Consider the following 16,589-nt stretch of genomic DNA (forward strand, 5'->3'; position numbering starts at 1 on the left):
CCTTTAGAAGGCTTCACTGGTGGATTGAGGGGTTCTGAAGTAAGAGGCGCCTTGAGCTTCAAAGATTGACACCCCCCTTACTGGGCAAAACTAAGCCAAAAGAAGCCATATCCTTGGCAGGAGGATGTTTTTTCTTCTTGCATTTCACCTTATTCCAACCCAAATCAGCTGGGTTCGGATCTGCAGTAGCTTGAGTAGAGGTTGTAGCTAAAACCATTTCACGACCATCACCAGGTCGACCAGCATCCTTAGTGCTCGAAGGCACGGGAGGATTTTTAATAGGGGCTTCAACCGATTGCTTATGTGAGGAGTCCACCGCCGGTGTAGACTGAACAGGAACTGGTTTACCAACCCGAGACACTGGGTTTTCCTCCAAAGTTTGCTTCTGGAGGACAATAGGGACCTCAAACAAAGTGGGAGATCCAGGAGTAGAGGCTACCACTTGAGTAGAGCGACCGTCATCAGCTGGGCCCTGTGGCGCAGCAACTGTATCCACTGGTCGACCTGCAGAAGCACGAGCAGCAGAGCTCCGAGGTACAAGAGGGCTGCAATTATGCCCAAATATGCCACAACTAGAACATGCAACCGGCTTCCATTCAAGTTCCACCCCTATTTCACAAGATTTGCCATTATGTACCAACTCAATAAATTCACAAATAGGCTGATTAGCTGTGATCTCCACACAAACTCGAGCAAACGACAACATATTCATCTATTCAGTTCTCTGGTCTACATATAAAGGCTTGCCCACTGCACTAGCCAATTTACCAATGGCTTGAGCAGACCAGAAAGAATATGGGATGTTTCTCAATTGTTATTTGTTTACTTAATACTAGAAAAAGAGCACAACTATTGCGTATGAAAAGAAATAGTGAGAAAATTAAAAAAGTTATAGACTAATCAATTAAAATACAAGTGACTTCCTTGGGTGTGGACGATGGAGCTCGGTAACCTGACATTAGTTAAGGCCTCAACTAAACACAAATCAATTCCTTGGGAAGTTGAAAACTTGGTAGCACATTGCTACAAGTCGAAACTGCTCAATCCAAAAAATAAAAAAATAAAAAATAAAAGGACTGTTGTCGGCCACCTCAACCAAGACAAGAATGGTAACTTACAAATAATTGAATCTTATAAATGGAAAGAGTCAGCTAACTTATTTAGTTATATAGTCATTATGTTGCTTTCATCTTGACGTGGATGGGATATTCTTTTTATGTTGGAGGAGGCGTCATGATTGGAGTGAAGGTTATTTTACTTCATTAGATTGGAGTAATGATCATACTTATGAGGCTATTTCAACCAAAAATCAATCATATGGATACTGAGTTATAAAGAAACAATGCATGGTGCAGAGTAGTTGGAAAAGACTCGAGCACTAATTATTTGTCTTTTCCCCAACAGGATAGGGATGAAAATCCAGTTTAATTAATATTTCCATTCACTTGCTGGTCCAATTTCAGTTTTCTAGTTTTTCAAGTCAAATTGTGTGAACAACCTCACTTGGAATTGTCCAATTTCTCCGGATTCTAGCTCTTAAGACTTGCTTGATCATCTACTTTCCATGTAATTTTGAACTTGGGTTTTGACCGTCGACCAATTCGAGCTTAAGACAAACTAATATACGAGTCAAGCTTTCAAATTTGAAGACATGCCATGAATTAAAACCCGGGGGTCTTTAAAACAAAAGCCCACCAAAGGGGCATCCAAACGCAAATAATTCCATAAAGATTGGAGGGATGGGCCACTCAAGAGGGAGGGAGAGCATTCGTACGTTAGATTTTCACGACCCAATCAGCCATTTTGTTTGCGGACCGGTGACAATGGGCCAAAAAGAGAGTAAAATTGGGCCAAAGAGAGCTGGGCTTTCTCTATTAGAGCTGTCTTCATCAGCACAACGTTGACCAGCTCTTCGCATTCAGACTCGAGCTCCAACACACTCTCTCCTCGACTGAAAACGTTTCAAAGCTTCGAGCAGGGGAATGGCTTCCGTCTAAAACGCCGACAATGCTGGAACATTCGTAGTAGAGCCATCCAGTAGAGCTCCCGTTTCGTTGCGAAGAATTCCCAAAATAGCTCCAATTGTTTCACCTTCAAAAAAAGCTCTGCCGTCATTGATTTTCAAGATTTGCGACTTCGGTGAGTTCCAATTCTTTGCCGATTGAGACTTGTCTGTGTAAAGTTTTAGATTATGGTGATTCCACTTCCAGAAATTACTGAGCATTGACTTTGTATGAAATGATTTAGCATACATTGGTAGTTAGTATTTCCATGGAAAATCAGAAAAATTAAAATTTATCAAATAATTTTACATCCCCTTCACATTAGAGCTAGTTACCTCACCAATTAATTGCAATCTGCACTTCCCCTATATTACTGTATAAATCAACATCCGAAACGCTCATCAAAAAGCATTAAAGAATTTGGAAAGAACAAAGAAAAGGCACTGATAAAGGCAGAAACATGACTAATAAGACTCAAATTCTCATGATGAGTGAGTGATAGGCAATCAGATACTTCGCTAGAACAGGGTAAAATCGATCGACATTGCAGGAAACCCTCTAAATCTTCAAGTTCAACAACATCATCCCTTTCTTGTTAGAAAAATTGATCCTCAGGGTTTGATATTTGGCCATTACTCGAGGAATAATCTATCTTAGAAGCACCTTTATAAAGTATTAACACCTGAAAAGTGGAGTTATCTCCACATTTAGAAAGGTTGAGATGAAAATGACCAATGGGCTAATGCTCCATAACATTCCGGCCTCGTCGTTACTCTTTTCTAGTTGCCCAAGTTGAACTACTTGTGACCTTTGGAAGCATCGAATTCGGGAGAGTATAGCCATATCTCCTCAAGAACTTTTTCGTAATCAACACAACTTAAAGTAAGTCCAGGGCCCTTACTAATCGCAAGCTAAATCCAAAGTGCAAAAGCGCAAAGAAGGCAGAGATTTTGAGAATTTATACATTTTATGCCGTCAGCCAAAGAATAGCTTCCTCCATGTAGTGTCTGTGCACGTGTAGATTGGGTCCATTCCTATAGCTGTTCATGTGAGTCTCAAATTAATGTTGCATATGGGGCGTAGACGATCAACCATTGACACAGCCCCGCCTAGTGGACCCGTTATAGGCAAGAAATTCCCCAACACATCAATTGTTAAGACTCATTGGATCCATAAATTGTGAAAATCCCAAAGCCTACTTAAAATAAGTGCTTGAATTCATTCAAATATCGGCATTGGCTATTGATGAGATAAGCCAAGATTGACATACAAGTCCAATACTACGACACCGCTTCATTCAATTCTTACTCTACGATATGTGCAGCATCTCTCACTACCGAGAGAAAGAATGATTATGACTAACAAATGAGAAATGCTTTTTGATCTTTTCCTGATGTTGCTTGGGCTATTTACCATTGTTTCAATCTACCAAATCTGATGAGCATTCATTCCATGAACATCATCACACCTAGCAGCAAAATTAACAAAAAAATTGGCTGCACTTACAGAACACTAATTCCTTCTAGCGAGTCAATGTACTTTCAGCGGCAAAAGCCACAAAGTAGCCAACTAAGGAAATACTCCATCCTAAATATCTATGATAAAATATCGTTTGAGTTGATCCAGGGCAAAGATCTAGCTCATACAAACACAGAATTCTGATCAACAAAGAAAGGGAAAAAACTGAGGCTGATGGAATTTAATATTTGAAATTTTCTACAACAAGCAACGTTGGGGAAACATATTGAAAAATGAATCAACAAGACCATATCACATCACTAGGTACACAAATTACAATGTGACTCGTATACTGAAAGCGGACCATAACAGGGGCCAAAATCATTTGCAGAAAGAAGGATTAATCAATCAAGGAGTCTGCAGTACTGTTTACCAGAAAGAGAGCAGAGAAAATACCAAACGTTCAAAAGAGAAATAAAGATACCACATGTTCACAAAGATAATCAGAAATCAGCATCATTGCTCAAAAGCACATTTGTTATGCTAATTCGCTTCCATTTCCTGCAGAATAGAAATTCAGCAATTGTTGCTTGTGTCTTTTACACTACAAACTATAGCCTGCATCACTCTCTTTATATTCCTTCATTCAGATTAACTGAGGCCAACGTTTCACAGAAGAACCTGCCCAGCAAACAAATTCACATTCTAGACAATCGAAACTTACCTTGGATTGTTACTTGGATTCATCAAACACAAAAGAAATCATATTAATCTCAATGGTCAGATGATCCAATGTAGATAACATGAGAATAAATTTTAAGCATGCAGGAGATAATGCCGAGGATTTCTTTCGCCTGCCAGTGGCACAGATTGTACAATTTATAAAACATTAATCCAGAACTGCCAACGAGAGCAACTTACACAGCGATCTCAAAGTAACATAGATGAAGACGGAATCTTCTTTACAAGACTTTTGGCAGGAAGAACTAAACAAGTATCGACCATCTAACAGACAAACACGCATTACAGTGAACATTGATTTGTGATTCAAATTGTTAATATGAACACTTCACAGTGAGCACTTCCGGCAACGATCATATAAAGCACTTATGGCACGTATATAGACATGCCAGCAGTAAATTTGACAACAAAAATCACATAAAAATGCCTGAAGTCTCTCTTCATGAAGTAAGAACGAAAAGGAAGATTGTAGTGTTTATTTTACCGATGCACGAAGGACGAACGGATTAGAGGAAGAGGTCGTCTGAGACTGATCCTGAGGAATAATCTATCTTGGAAGCACCTTTATCGAGTATTATCACCTGAAAAAGGAGTTATCTCCACATTTGAAAAGGTTGACATGAAAATGACCAATGGGGTAATGCTCCATAACATTCTGACCTCATTGTTACTCTTTTCTAGTTGCCCAGGTTGAACTACTTTGACCTTTGGAAGCATCAAATTTGGGAGAGTATTTCCGTATCTCCTTAAGAACTTTTTCATAATCCCCCATTAACATAACTTAAAGTATGTCCAGGGCACTTATTTATTGCAACCTAAATCCAAAGTGCAAAAGCGCAAAGAAGGCGGAGATTAAAGAATTTTCACATCTTATGCCATCAGCCAAAGCATAGCTTCCACAAGGTGGTGCCTGCGCTCGCTTAGATTGGGTCCATTTCAATAGTTGTTCAAGTGAGTCTCGCATGAATGTTGCGTATGGGGCTTAGATGATCAACCACTGACATAGACTCCGCCCAGTGGACCTGGTACAGGTAAGAAATTCCCTGACACATCAATTGTTAAGACTCGTTGGATCCATAGATTGTGAAAATTCCAAAGCCTACTAAAGATAAGTGCTTGGATTCATTCAAACATCAGCATAACATTGGCCATTGATGAGATAAGCCAAGATTGACAGACAAGTCCAAAGCTGCGATACCTATTCATTCAATTCGTACCCTACGATATTTGCAATATCTCTCACTGCTGAGAGAAAGAATGATGATGATTCTCGACAAATAAGAAATGCTTTTTCATCTTTTCCTGATGTTGCTTGGTCTATTTACCATTGTTTGAATCTACCAAATCTGATGAGCATCATTCCATGAACTAATTAATACCCAGCAGCGAAATTAACAAAAAAATTGGCTGCACTTACAGAGCACTAATTCCTTCTAGCAAGTCAATCTACTTTATCAGCAACAAAGGTCACAATGTAGCCAACTAAAGAAATACTCTGTTCTACATATCTATGATAAAATATCGTTCGAGTTAATCCAGTGCAAATATCAAGTTCATACAAACCACTCTTTCAAACACGAAATTCTGATTAAAAAAAAAAAAAAAAAAAACCTGAGGCTGATGGAATTTAATATTTGAAATTTTTTACAACAGGCAACATTTGGGAAACATATTGAGAAATGAATCAACAAGACTGTATCACATCAACCGGTACTCAAATTACAATGAGGACTCATATACTGAAAGTGGACAATAACTGGGGCCAGAGTCATTTGCAGAAAGAGGAATTAATCAACCAAGAAGTTTGCAGCACTGGTTACTAGTAAGAGAGCGAAGCAAATACCAAATGTTCGAAAGAGAAATAAAGATACCATATGTTCACAAAGATAATCCAGCAATCAGCATCATTGCTCAAAAGCACATTAGTTATTCTAATTCGCTTCCATTTCCTACATAACAGAAACTCGGCAATTGTTGCTTGTTTCTTTTTCACAACAAACTGTAGCCTGCGTCACTCTCTTCCTTATTAAGCTGACAATTCAAGCAAACGTATTCTTTCATTCAGAACAACTGAGGCCAACGTTTCACAGCGGAACCTCCCCAGCCACCAAATTCACATTGCAGACAATCGAAACTTACCTTGGATTGTTACTTGGATTCATCAAACACACAATCAATAGAAAAGAAATCATATTAATTTCAATGGTCAGGTGATCCAATGTAAAAAACATGAGAACAAATTTTAAGCATGCGGGAGATAATGCTGAGAATTTCTTTCTCCTCCCAGTAGAAGAGATTATACAGTTTACGGAACATCAATCCAGAAACCGCCAAAGTAACATAGATGAAGACGGAATCATGTTTGCAAGATTTTTGGCAGAGAACTAAACAAGAATCGACCATCTAACAGACGAACACGCATTGCAGTGAACGTTGATTTATGATTCAGATTATTAATATGAACATGTCACAGTGAGCACTTCATGCGATGGATCATAAAAAGCACTTATAGCGCGCGCATTGACACGCCAGCAGTGAATTTGAACAACAAAAATCACACAAATATGCTGGGTCTCTCTTCATGAAGCTAAGAACGAAGAAGGAAGATTATAGTGTTTATGTTATCCGATGCACGAAGGACGATCGGATCAGAGGCAGAGGTTGTCCGTGACAATGACGTTGAGGATCGGAGCCAGCGAAGGAGAAACGAACAAATTCAGAGCAGCCAAAGTAAAACGACCGGAGAACGGTGCTGACAGAGCTACGGCCTGGTGGTGGAGCGATCCGGGAGGTCAGTTGGAGGTCACCAGACGAAGCAAGGAGCCAAGAGAGATAATTCTCTGGCCGTTTAGAAATCTTTGAGCCTCCCCACCCTGTGTGATCTTTGCTGAGTGCATTGAGTGTTGTCGTGGCCGGCGATGGAGGACGAGCGCGGTGGCTGCCGGGGGGACTGAGGCGCAGAGGGAGTGAAGATGGAGACGCTTCTAGAAATGGGTTGACCCAACAGAGAAATTCTCTCTTGCTGAGCTCCCGTTCGTGTATTCCTCTTCCCGAATGCGCGCGTTAGGCCCATCAGAGTAAGCCTCGGCCCAGACAATTTCCCTCGCCGCAGCCCACGATCCACAGTCTCTCTCATTCGATCGGCCGAGTTCCAGAAGATTCTCCACCACTGATCGACAACAGAAATCCGCCATCCACTGATCGACAACAGAAATCCGCCATGTTTTTCTCATGGCTTCTTCGTCAGTTCTCCTTCTCCGTCGTCCTCTAGACACCGTTAGCCGCCACCGTAGCCGCTCCGCCATCGCCGGTTTCGCTGCAGCAAGGCCAACTGTCGTTCTGCCCTGTTTTCTGGTCAGGACGCCCGAAAGTGCACAAGCCCTTGGTTTTTCCCCTTCGCCGTTCCCGATTATCGACGTGGACACCACTAGGTCAAAAACTCCCGCACATTCTGTTTCTGCCGCTTACGAACGAAACAGAGCCGGTGAGCTTTAGCTAATAATGTTTGTGAGTAAATCAGTTGAGATTGAAGCTCGATTAACTACTCGGACTCGTAATAATGTTGTTGTTGTGAGTATCTGAAAGTGAATCGGTGGTTTGTATTTGCGTATGAGCCCCTTGATTGAAATGTGTATCATGTTGGATGAAAGGCTTGAACTAAATCAGTATGTAAATTCGATTCAATCCTTGAACCGCAAAATCATATTACATAAATTCGATTTGTTCTCAACTTATCGAACCCTTATTATGGCCGACTTTGTTGAAATAGGATGCTCGTTTCTCAAATGGTGTTAGGATTCTCGTCTCGTATGCTCGATGTATGACATGAAAATTGCTGTCCCGTGGCTTGCTGATCCCTCTGATTTGAGTTAAAGTGTTCTATATGAACATAATCGAGTTTTGAATGTGTATTCTGTTGTGAAGGAGCACGAGATCTGCATGCAAAGAATGGAGCGTCAAAATGGCCATTGATCTATGCACTTATACAATCTGTGAAGGAATCGCCCTTGCCCCAAACTTGGACTGGATCTTAATCCTTTGGTGATGACCTTTTCTGATGCTGTGGTCATCATTTCTTATCCTGTGACGACATTTGTTTCTAGATTAATTCTTCGATTGTGTTTTCACTAAACAAATAATAATAATAATAATAATAATAATAATAATAAATAAATAAATAAAAATGGTAGAAGAATGCAACGATAGTTATATTTTAAGAGTAGTTTAATTTGAATTTCATTTGATTCATGTTCTTCTAGTTTGACAAGGGATGCAATTCTCACAACTTTCAAGTTCCATGATTTCTTCACTTTTTTTTGGAAGAAATTTACGCTATTCTTTTCAGAATAGGATATAATGGTTGAAAAGATGTCGTGGAAATCTGAATCATGCACAATAGACTTTATCGTGATTGGTTTAGGACAATCGATTGAGAATCCTATCGAGATATTCATATTCATTACAATCTGAATTAAGGCCAAGATGCTTGACAAAACAAAACTAAAGCGAAGTGACAAAATGAGCAACGAGGGGTTTGAGGAACAGTAGAACACCACCAGTATGGTTACATGATGGATGCTCTGTATTGATAGACCGACCCGCAACTAGTTTAACCGAATGAAGCAATAAGCGGAAGTTGCTTCACAAGAGAACTTTAGGCCAATTCTTATCTAGGAGATGTGTAGTCTAGTTTGCTTTATCGATGAGTTAAAGACATAAAAAAGAAGAAGAATGTAGTAGTAAATTATGAAATTACATGAATTAAATGAAACATGTAGTGTAACTGATATTAATAACTATATGGCAAGTCCCATGTGCTCCCAAATGATGTTATTTAGTACATCCATGTCATCACTTTTTTTTAGCATTGTATCGATTATTTAGATTCGCAAGTGCAGTGTGTCCAAATTTATATTGAGTTAGCACACGTTTCATGAATGAGTTAAAATGCGGGCGTAGCGGGATTTTGTCAATTTTTCAGCCCGTCCAAAAATGTGGCTTAGGATATTCTAGCTAGAGGACTTGGCCCAGACTCAATAGGATTGCTTGCAGCCTGAAATTAGAAAAAGATGTGTTTAGTTTATCTTATTTTTGTTTTTACATTCCATAAAAAAATTCAAGTACCATGTCCTAAAACCAAAAACTTTGAAGACATCAGAACAGGCTAGTAAGAACTTGTTTTGCTGTTGCTGGAGAGTGGGGGAGCGGAGAGCCGCGAGAGAGAGAGAGAGAGAGAGAGAGAGAGGAGACTGCAATTGACCGAGTGGGCATATGGTGAGTGTTGGGGTTCGGCGGCCCTACGGTGGGGGCTCGACGATGCTGCAATGGCGGCTTGGTGGGGACTGGATGACTCGATAAGCGTGAGAGAAGAAAGAATGAGACAAGTCAAGACCTAAGTATTCATTAAAAGGTAAGAATGACAAAGGCCCGGAGAGAAGGAAAATGAGACATTATTTCTAATTTATGAACTGGGCGGGTATGGGCCATTCAAGCTTTAACCGAACCCAAATTGCTTATATCGGGTCGAATTGAAAGATATTTTGAGATATGGTGGCTCGGCTTGCGACTATTTTAGCACAAAAAATGGGGTCAGCCCAGCAGTTCAGCCTCGGTTTTCGGGCTCATGTTTTTATTTCTTTTTTATTTTTTGGCACACCCCTAGTTGTAATGTTAATAGTAGTAGTATAGTGTTATGACAAATTGTCTTGGACACGTTTCTACTTGGGGCTTGATTGGGTTCCTATTTCCTTGTATAAATGCAGGTCTCTGAATTTTCGATAGTTGGAATTATGGTTGGTTGCCCTCTCGATCAGTTTCATAGTAGCAACCTCAACATGCGTATCATTTTTTTCTTTTTTCTTTTTCTGAAAGACATGCGTATCCTTTAAACCATTGTTTTCTATAGCATTTTTCGACATGTTTTTTTATATAAATTTCCTTAATCCTTTCTATTGTCTGTGATCAGGTTGTGCAAATGAAGTTTTTCATTGACGAGCTTCTGAAAAGGAAAACTCGAGGGTGTTTGTTCTACGTATTGAGAAGAAACCTTTACATCAAGGGAGTGACTTGCTTTCCTCCTCCCTCGAAATCTTAACTTGATGTCCTGTTTTTTTTTTACCAAGGTATTATGTATTATGCACAGTATTTAGCTCAATAAAGTGGTCCCTTACCTTTCTTTGCTTCATCCGATCTTTTAAGGTCCGAATTGTGATAGCAAAAGCAGCATCATGAACAGTAAATAAATTCTTGGATTTGTAAGGCTTCATTTTCACATCCTCTGCTATATGTCCTGCATCATTCAAAATGCTCGGCGAAGCTGCCAATTTGCCGATGCTTCTGCCTGAGAAGTTCTGCTGCTGTTCAAATTGACGTCCCAGTTCCCTTATAGAGACTCATTTCCATACTGCCCTTTCCCATCTGGGCTTCCAGCAATACTAGCTTGTGTTCTTGAGTAGTCCAGTGTCAATCCCATTGTTCCTCTATGGAAAGCTAAATTCTAGATTCTTTTCGTGAATGTTTTCAAAATCACTTAACAAATGACGGGGCGCTAGTGCTGTCCATTTATAATAGGGGTGTTAGAATGCAACTTAACTGAAATTTCATGCATTATTTTCAATTCGGATAATAATAAAAAAATAACCGTTTTTATTTTTCTCTCCCTTCTTTCTCACCTCTCTCAAAATCGCCACAGAAAACCCTAATCTTCATCTCTCTCCTCCTCCACTACAGTTTTCTTCTCCTCTCTCTCCTCCAGTAGCATCAGACTCGCGCTCAACCACTCTCCGGGATTAAATTCCTCTCCTGCAAAACCTGCAACAGAGCAGCCACGTCCGCCACCTCCCCCGGATTGCCTCGCGGAATCTGAAATCCGTGCCGTATGGCATGAATCTGAAGCTTCAGCCTGGCGATCTTGCCAAGGAGGGACTCCCTCTCGCGGGCCTGTTGAAGAAGGTGGCATCGGATTTCCCCGACTGGAGAGCCGTCTCCGCCTGCGGTGAGTTCGACCTGACGTACCCGCTGCTACAGGAGCTCGTTGACCAAGCCGCAGCGCTCGTCGCTGCCTATGGCATCAGCGCCGGCGACGTCGTCGTACTCGCTTTCCCCAACACCGTCGAGGTATGTATGGTCCCCACCAGTCATCGAGTCTCCTCGCGAGTACGATGGCGCATGTTTTCAGTTTGTGTGATGATGGGAATTCAAATGCAGAAATTTCCCTGATGAAGCTGTATAAATTCGAGAATGCAATATTTGGAAGATTGCGGTAACAATGAATTTCTAACGATGAGATCGATTGTTTATGAAAGATCGACTGGGAAATAGCTCGAAATAAGAAAAAAGAATCTGAGGCGTGAAATTTCTGCAAGCGCGGGTGCCAATTGAGCAGGAACAAATTGAATTGGGAAGAGCATGAAGAGCCTTTTCTGTTGTGTCCAAAGGTTGTTTTTTTGGGATGTATAAGCAACGCTTCATCGTAAAACAAAGTCAAAGCTTATCAAAAGGAGATGGATGGCTTTAATGAAATCAAACAATGACAAACTAGTTGTCTGCACATTCTGCATATGTATATCTGCAATCTGCTGGGACTAGTGGGGCAGTTTGCTGATTTGGAAATGTGTTCGTTTTGCAGTTTGTGATCCTGTTTCCGGCTGTAATCCGTTGCCGAGTCACTGCAGCTCCGCTCAACCCCAACTACACAACTAAGGAGTTCAAGTTCTACCTTTCCGACTCGGAACCGAAGCTTCTATTGACACCGCAAGAAGGAAACCGATGGGCTCAATCCGCTGCTTCCAAGCTTAACATCCACCACCCAACTGCCAAGCTTCACTCTACCGATTCCAAAATCACTCTCTTCGACCGATGTAGAGCCGAGCCTTGGCTCAATGTCCAAAGTTGTCAATGATCCCTCGGATGTAGCTCTGTTCAGGCACACCTCCGACGCTACGGGTCGCCCCAATTGCATGCTGCTAACTCAACGCAATTTGGCATCATTGATTCAGAACATCAAGTGTGTGTACAAACTAACAAAGTTAGACTACCCTGATTGTGCTTCCCTTGTTCCATGTGCACAGCTCAGTTGTTGGATTATTGAGCTCTTTATCTACTAGAGCCGCCATGGCCCTCCCGGCAGCTGTTAGGTTCTTGGCGCTCATATTTTGGGTAGATATGATTTCATACAACGCCACAAAGAAATTTTCTAATTAATAAAGTTCGAAGCATCATCAAAATTAGATGGCGAACTGAGGAAAAAAATTAATAACTTAAATTGTTTACAAGTTTTTTACTTTTTTATTTACGGAAAATTTTTGTATTTGCGAAGGCATGGGCAACATAACGACTTGACTAAATACCGTATATTATGATCTCAGAAAAAGTGAGTTGGGTCAATTTACTATTTCTACATTGGACCATTAATAACTTTTGCTTGAGATTATATTAATTCACTTTTGAGGTGGGATCTAGCAGTGGGCCAGTGGTCCAACCGCTCGCAAAAAGTGTCAATGCCTAATATTCTCACAGCAGGCGAGACAACTTCTGAAACCAACAGGGTACAAGGGGATCCAAATCTCATATATCAAGACATTCCTGTCCTTGCAATAGAGATTTCCACCTAAAATCTTCCAACCCATGTGAGGGATTCCGAAGAGGATCCCATCCCTGAAATACTCTGATAAACAGAGGGACTGCGAATGAGCAAGCACTGCAGGAAACCTTCTTTGCATGTCACCAAAAGATTTGGCTAGCGTATTCATTATTTCCTTCATGTTATTCAGTTGTTTCTTCTGGAGTTTTGCCTTAGTTTGCAGCTTCTCCTTTTTCTTTTTGCAAGCTCAGAGCTGTCTCCTTCTCATTCCTCAGGTCCCCATCGATCTTCTGAATATCCAACTCAGCCAGGTCCAGAATCAACCTTATATCGTGCTGGAGCTCCGACATAGGAACATCACTCTCCCTCGCCTTCTCTTCCGCATTCAGATTCTCCAAGTTTGCTAACACCCTAACCTGAGGTCCGCGCATGTCGAGTACCTTTTGCACAACTTCAACGCCCTGTTCCTGCTTCTTCGCCAACAGCTCTTCTGCCGTAATATACTTCGCTTTGTTTTTCAGCGTCTTCTTCTTCGCTTGCTTAGACCAAAGCTTCTCCTTACCGGGCACGTCAGGTGATGGCTTCTTTTCCTCTGGCCCCAACGAGGCAACAGGTGCCTTTGCAAGAGTTTCCTCGTAAGTCGTTGAAACCCACACCCATATTCTTAGGATGCAACTTTGCTTCAATGAATGTCACAATCCCTTGTTGGTTCTTCTCAAGACCCCCAAGCCCGGCCCATCCTCATCCACGACAGCGGATTCTTCATCCTCATTCTCTGTCTTCGAGTTCTCGTCAATCTCTCTGTTCGGCATGACCGTGCCGGTGGACACGAAATTCACGGGCTTCGACAGATCGGCCTTACCTAGGAGGTCCCTGTTCTTCCTCCGCTTCCTCTTGGAGGAGTCGTCGTAGTTCGAATCGGAGTCTCCCGACGCGAAGACGCCGTAGAGCACGTCGTCCTTGGTCTGGGCGCGCTTCTCCCTCCGCCGCCGGTAGTAGAACTCCCCGTCGATCCACTGCCCATCGTCGTAATCGTTGTCCATCCCGAACCTCTCCATCTCCTGGTCCTCGTCCATCTTCGAGCAATCCTGGAGAACCGAAAGCGAGGGACCTAGGTTTTTTTTTTTTTTTTTTTTGGGGGTGTTCGGAGGAGGAGGAGAGGGGAGGCGCTGCTGCCAAACGCCGAGGTGGCCCGGCGGCGTAGATGCGGCGGCAGCGGTCGAAGGCTGCTATCAGGCAGTGCAGCTCACTCGAGGGTTGGAGGGAGAGAGAGAGAGAAAACAGAGAGTGACCGAATGCTAGAAACGCAAGAACTGGAAAACCTGACGGATCTTCTTCCCTTTTTAATTTCTCAGATGTTAACAATTGTTGATTTTTTTTATTATTATTCCCTATTTACTTCAAGGAGAGGACATTCATTTATCGTGATTGTTTAGTTTATGTTGATGATATATAATGATAATCAGAATGAAATTGGTTAATTTTTCAATTAAAGACCTAGGAAAATTGAAAAAATTATTTTTTAAGATTTGAAGCTGTGAGAAATAAAAGTGGAACTTTTTTTTTTAAATGATTAGAAGTACATGTTGAGAGAGACTAGCATGACGCAACTTAGTGATTTACAAATTAATCCAAAAAGTTGAAATGATCAAGGATCTCTCTATGTACACTCCAAGTTAATATATGAAAAAACGGAAAGGGGGACATTTGATATTAAAAATTTCTTATCGGCCGAGGGATTTTTTCAATTGTCAAATGGTTATCCGAAATTAAATTATATTGAGACAAAAATTGCCGCAAAAGCCCTCTTTTTAGTAAACAAATAAATACATAGAACTGAGGAGAGAGAACTGGAGTGCCATTTTGTCGGAGAAAAGTTGCAGCAAGGATTTTTTAAGCCAGGCTACGTCCCCCACGAGATTACAGCTAGGACTTAGGAAGGTGACTTTTGAAGATTTTCTACATTTATTAATGTTCACTCAAGTACATTTGTGACAAATTTACCCCAAACTATTTTTTGACCACGAAAAACCTCAAACTGGTATACTTTTGACAAATTTATCCCAAACTGGTACACTTGTGATAAATTTACCCTATATTAGTTTTCGTTAAATTTTATTCTCAAATTATTAAGTTAAATAACACGTAACAATTAACCGGTATACCAATTTAGGATTTTACGTTTCGTTTGTCACAGTTTGCAATTTTTATGACTTTTTTATGGTATTAATCCAATTTAGTATAGGGTATATTTGTCACAAATTTACCAATTTAGGGTTTTTTGCAGTCGAATAAATTAGTTTTGGGTAAATTTGTCATAAATGTACCAGTGTTTTTTATAGTTAGTCGGGGTAAATTTGTCACAAATTTACCAGTTTGAAGTTTTGATAGTCAAAAAAATATTTTGGGGTAAATTTGTCATAAGTGTACCAGTTTGGGGTTTTTCAAGGTATTAACCCTACCTTTTATCATCCAAGCTATTGGTTAATATAGGGATTGAAAATTAGCGGGGGCTAAAACTTGCATGATGAAGTTCTACATCGATTACTCGATTCGAAGTTTGGTTAACAGAAGCAGCTGTATTGCCGAATCGCTTACACTGGTCTGGACCTTGTTGCCAATGTTCTATGGCAAATCTGGAAAATGCGAAACGGTTTTATCTTCCGTGGCCAACGTCCGGACCATACTTTAGCAGTGGAGAATGCCTTATCGCAGACGCAGCTTTTTCGGGTTTCTGCATCTCCCTCTCTGTCCCGACCTACAGCACAACCGCACCCACATCAACTCTAGAAACCACCGGATCCAAGCACCTTAAAACGCAATATTGATGCTTCTTCAAACCAGGAGACACATATGGATCTATGGCATCGATTTGTAGAGATCACTATGGCCGACTAACTGATATATACTCTGCTCGTTTCCCAGCTGCTTCGCCTCTTATCGCGGAGTTTCAGGCTCTAACCTTTGCTCTTCAGCATCTGCTACATCAGGGGCTTCATCAGGCTCATATAGACCTGGAGTCGGACTGCAGCATCGTTGTGGCAGCTGTAACAGGGGAGGATCCGCCGCCATGGGAGACGCGCGTCTTGTTTGCGGAGGCGACATCTTTTCTCCCTCTTTTCCCTAACCTGAACGTGCGCTTCTGCAAGCATGAGGCTAATGCTGTGGCCGACTGGGCCGCGAAAGCCCACAATTCGGCCATGCAGGCCCAAGACCGGAACTTATCTCCTCCTTTCCTTTTGCTAGACCTTGTGTATGTTGACGCTTTAAAGGCTGGATGTAAGTTACCGAAGATACATTATTTTCTCTATTTTCGTCCAAAAAAAAAAAGATCATGATTACATATTGAGTAATGAGATTTCTCAATAATAACCTTGCACTCGAATTTTGCACGTTAGAATTCTCAATCGCATCAACGGAAAACGTCGACTCCTATTACTTGAATTGGATGTCAACATGGTTGGGGTCTAGAGGTCTCTAATCAAGTTGCTACAGTGCCAAACTTGAAATCGGCTCAACTCCTTACTCAATGTTTGATTTGAGCTTGACCAAGTATTAACTTCATCCTTATGTTGGAGCTTGATTCGAACGAAAAGTCAATACACTAGATATACTTGTGTGTTGGATGAGGACGTCTATGTATAATTATGTAACAATCAAAATTTTGAATTATGCTTACAAAATTTAGCAAATTGAATATTGGCAAGCTCGAGCTTTCAATTTGGAAAATACTTGAGTAGCTCAAGTTAGAGCTTGACTAGATATTAGTTCTCGAAAAATCATCAACCCAAGCTCAAACAATTCAT

The 16,589-nt window shown here is 41.1% G+C and overlaps 1 protein-coding gene, 1 long non-coding RNA gene and 1 pseudogene across 3 annotated transcripts; 1 reads left to right on the forward strand and 2 right to left on the reverse strand.

The window, feature by feature from the left end:
* Positions 1 to 1,621: 1,621 nt before the first annotated feature.
* Positions 1,622 to 7,629, reverse strand: LOC108961068. Of its 2 annotated transcripts, none has more exons than XR_005553184.1 (2): positions 2,518 to 7,629; positions 1,622 to 2,091 (listed from the first exon to the last, which is right to left on the reverse strand). It is a non-coding gene; the product is annotated as an uncharacterized LOC108961068 (long non-coding RNA). The 2 variants fall into 2 exon arrangements; XR_005553185.1 differs by having other exon boundaries at positions 2,968 to 7,627.
* Positions 7,630 to 10,848: 3,219 nt separating this feature from the next.
* Positions 10,849 to 12,315, forward strand: LOC108961066 (oxalate--CoA ligase-like). The gene is made up of 2 exons (XM_039316247.1): positions 10,849 to 11,318; positions 11,830 to 12,315. Exons 1-2 carry the CDS (start codon positions 11,085 to 11,087, stop codon positions 12,100 to 12,102), a joined length of 507 nt encoding a protein of 168 aa, XP_039172181.1. The 5' UTR covers positions 10,849 to 11,084; the 3' UTR covers positions 12,103 to 12,315.
* Positions 12,316 to 12,630: 315 nt separating this feature from the next.
* On the reverse strand, positions 12,631 to 13,903 carry LOC120295771 (annotated as a pseudogene).
* Positions 13,904 to 16,589: the final 2,686 nt, after the last annotated feature.

This window comes from Eucalyptus grandis, chromosome 7 (genome assembly GCF_016545825.1).
Source record: "Eucalyptus grandis isolate ANBG69807.140 chromosome 7, ASM1654582v1, whole genome shotgun sequence".
NCBI lineage: Eukaryota > Viridiplantae > Streptophyta > Magnoliopsida > Myrtales > Myrtaceae > Eucalyptus > Eucalyptus grandis.

Coding starts and splice junctions, on each gene's coding strand:
- LOC108961066 (XM_039316247.1), top strand. CDS start 11,085: ATGAATCTGAAGCTTCAGCCTGGCGATCTTGCCAAGGAGGGACTCCCT. Junction 11,319..11,829: donor CTTTCCCCAACACCGTCGAG/GTATGTATGGTC, acceptor TTCGTTTTGCAG/TTTGTGATCCTGTTTCCGGC.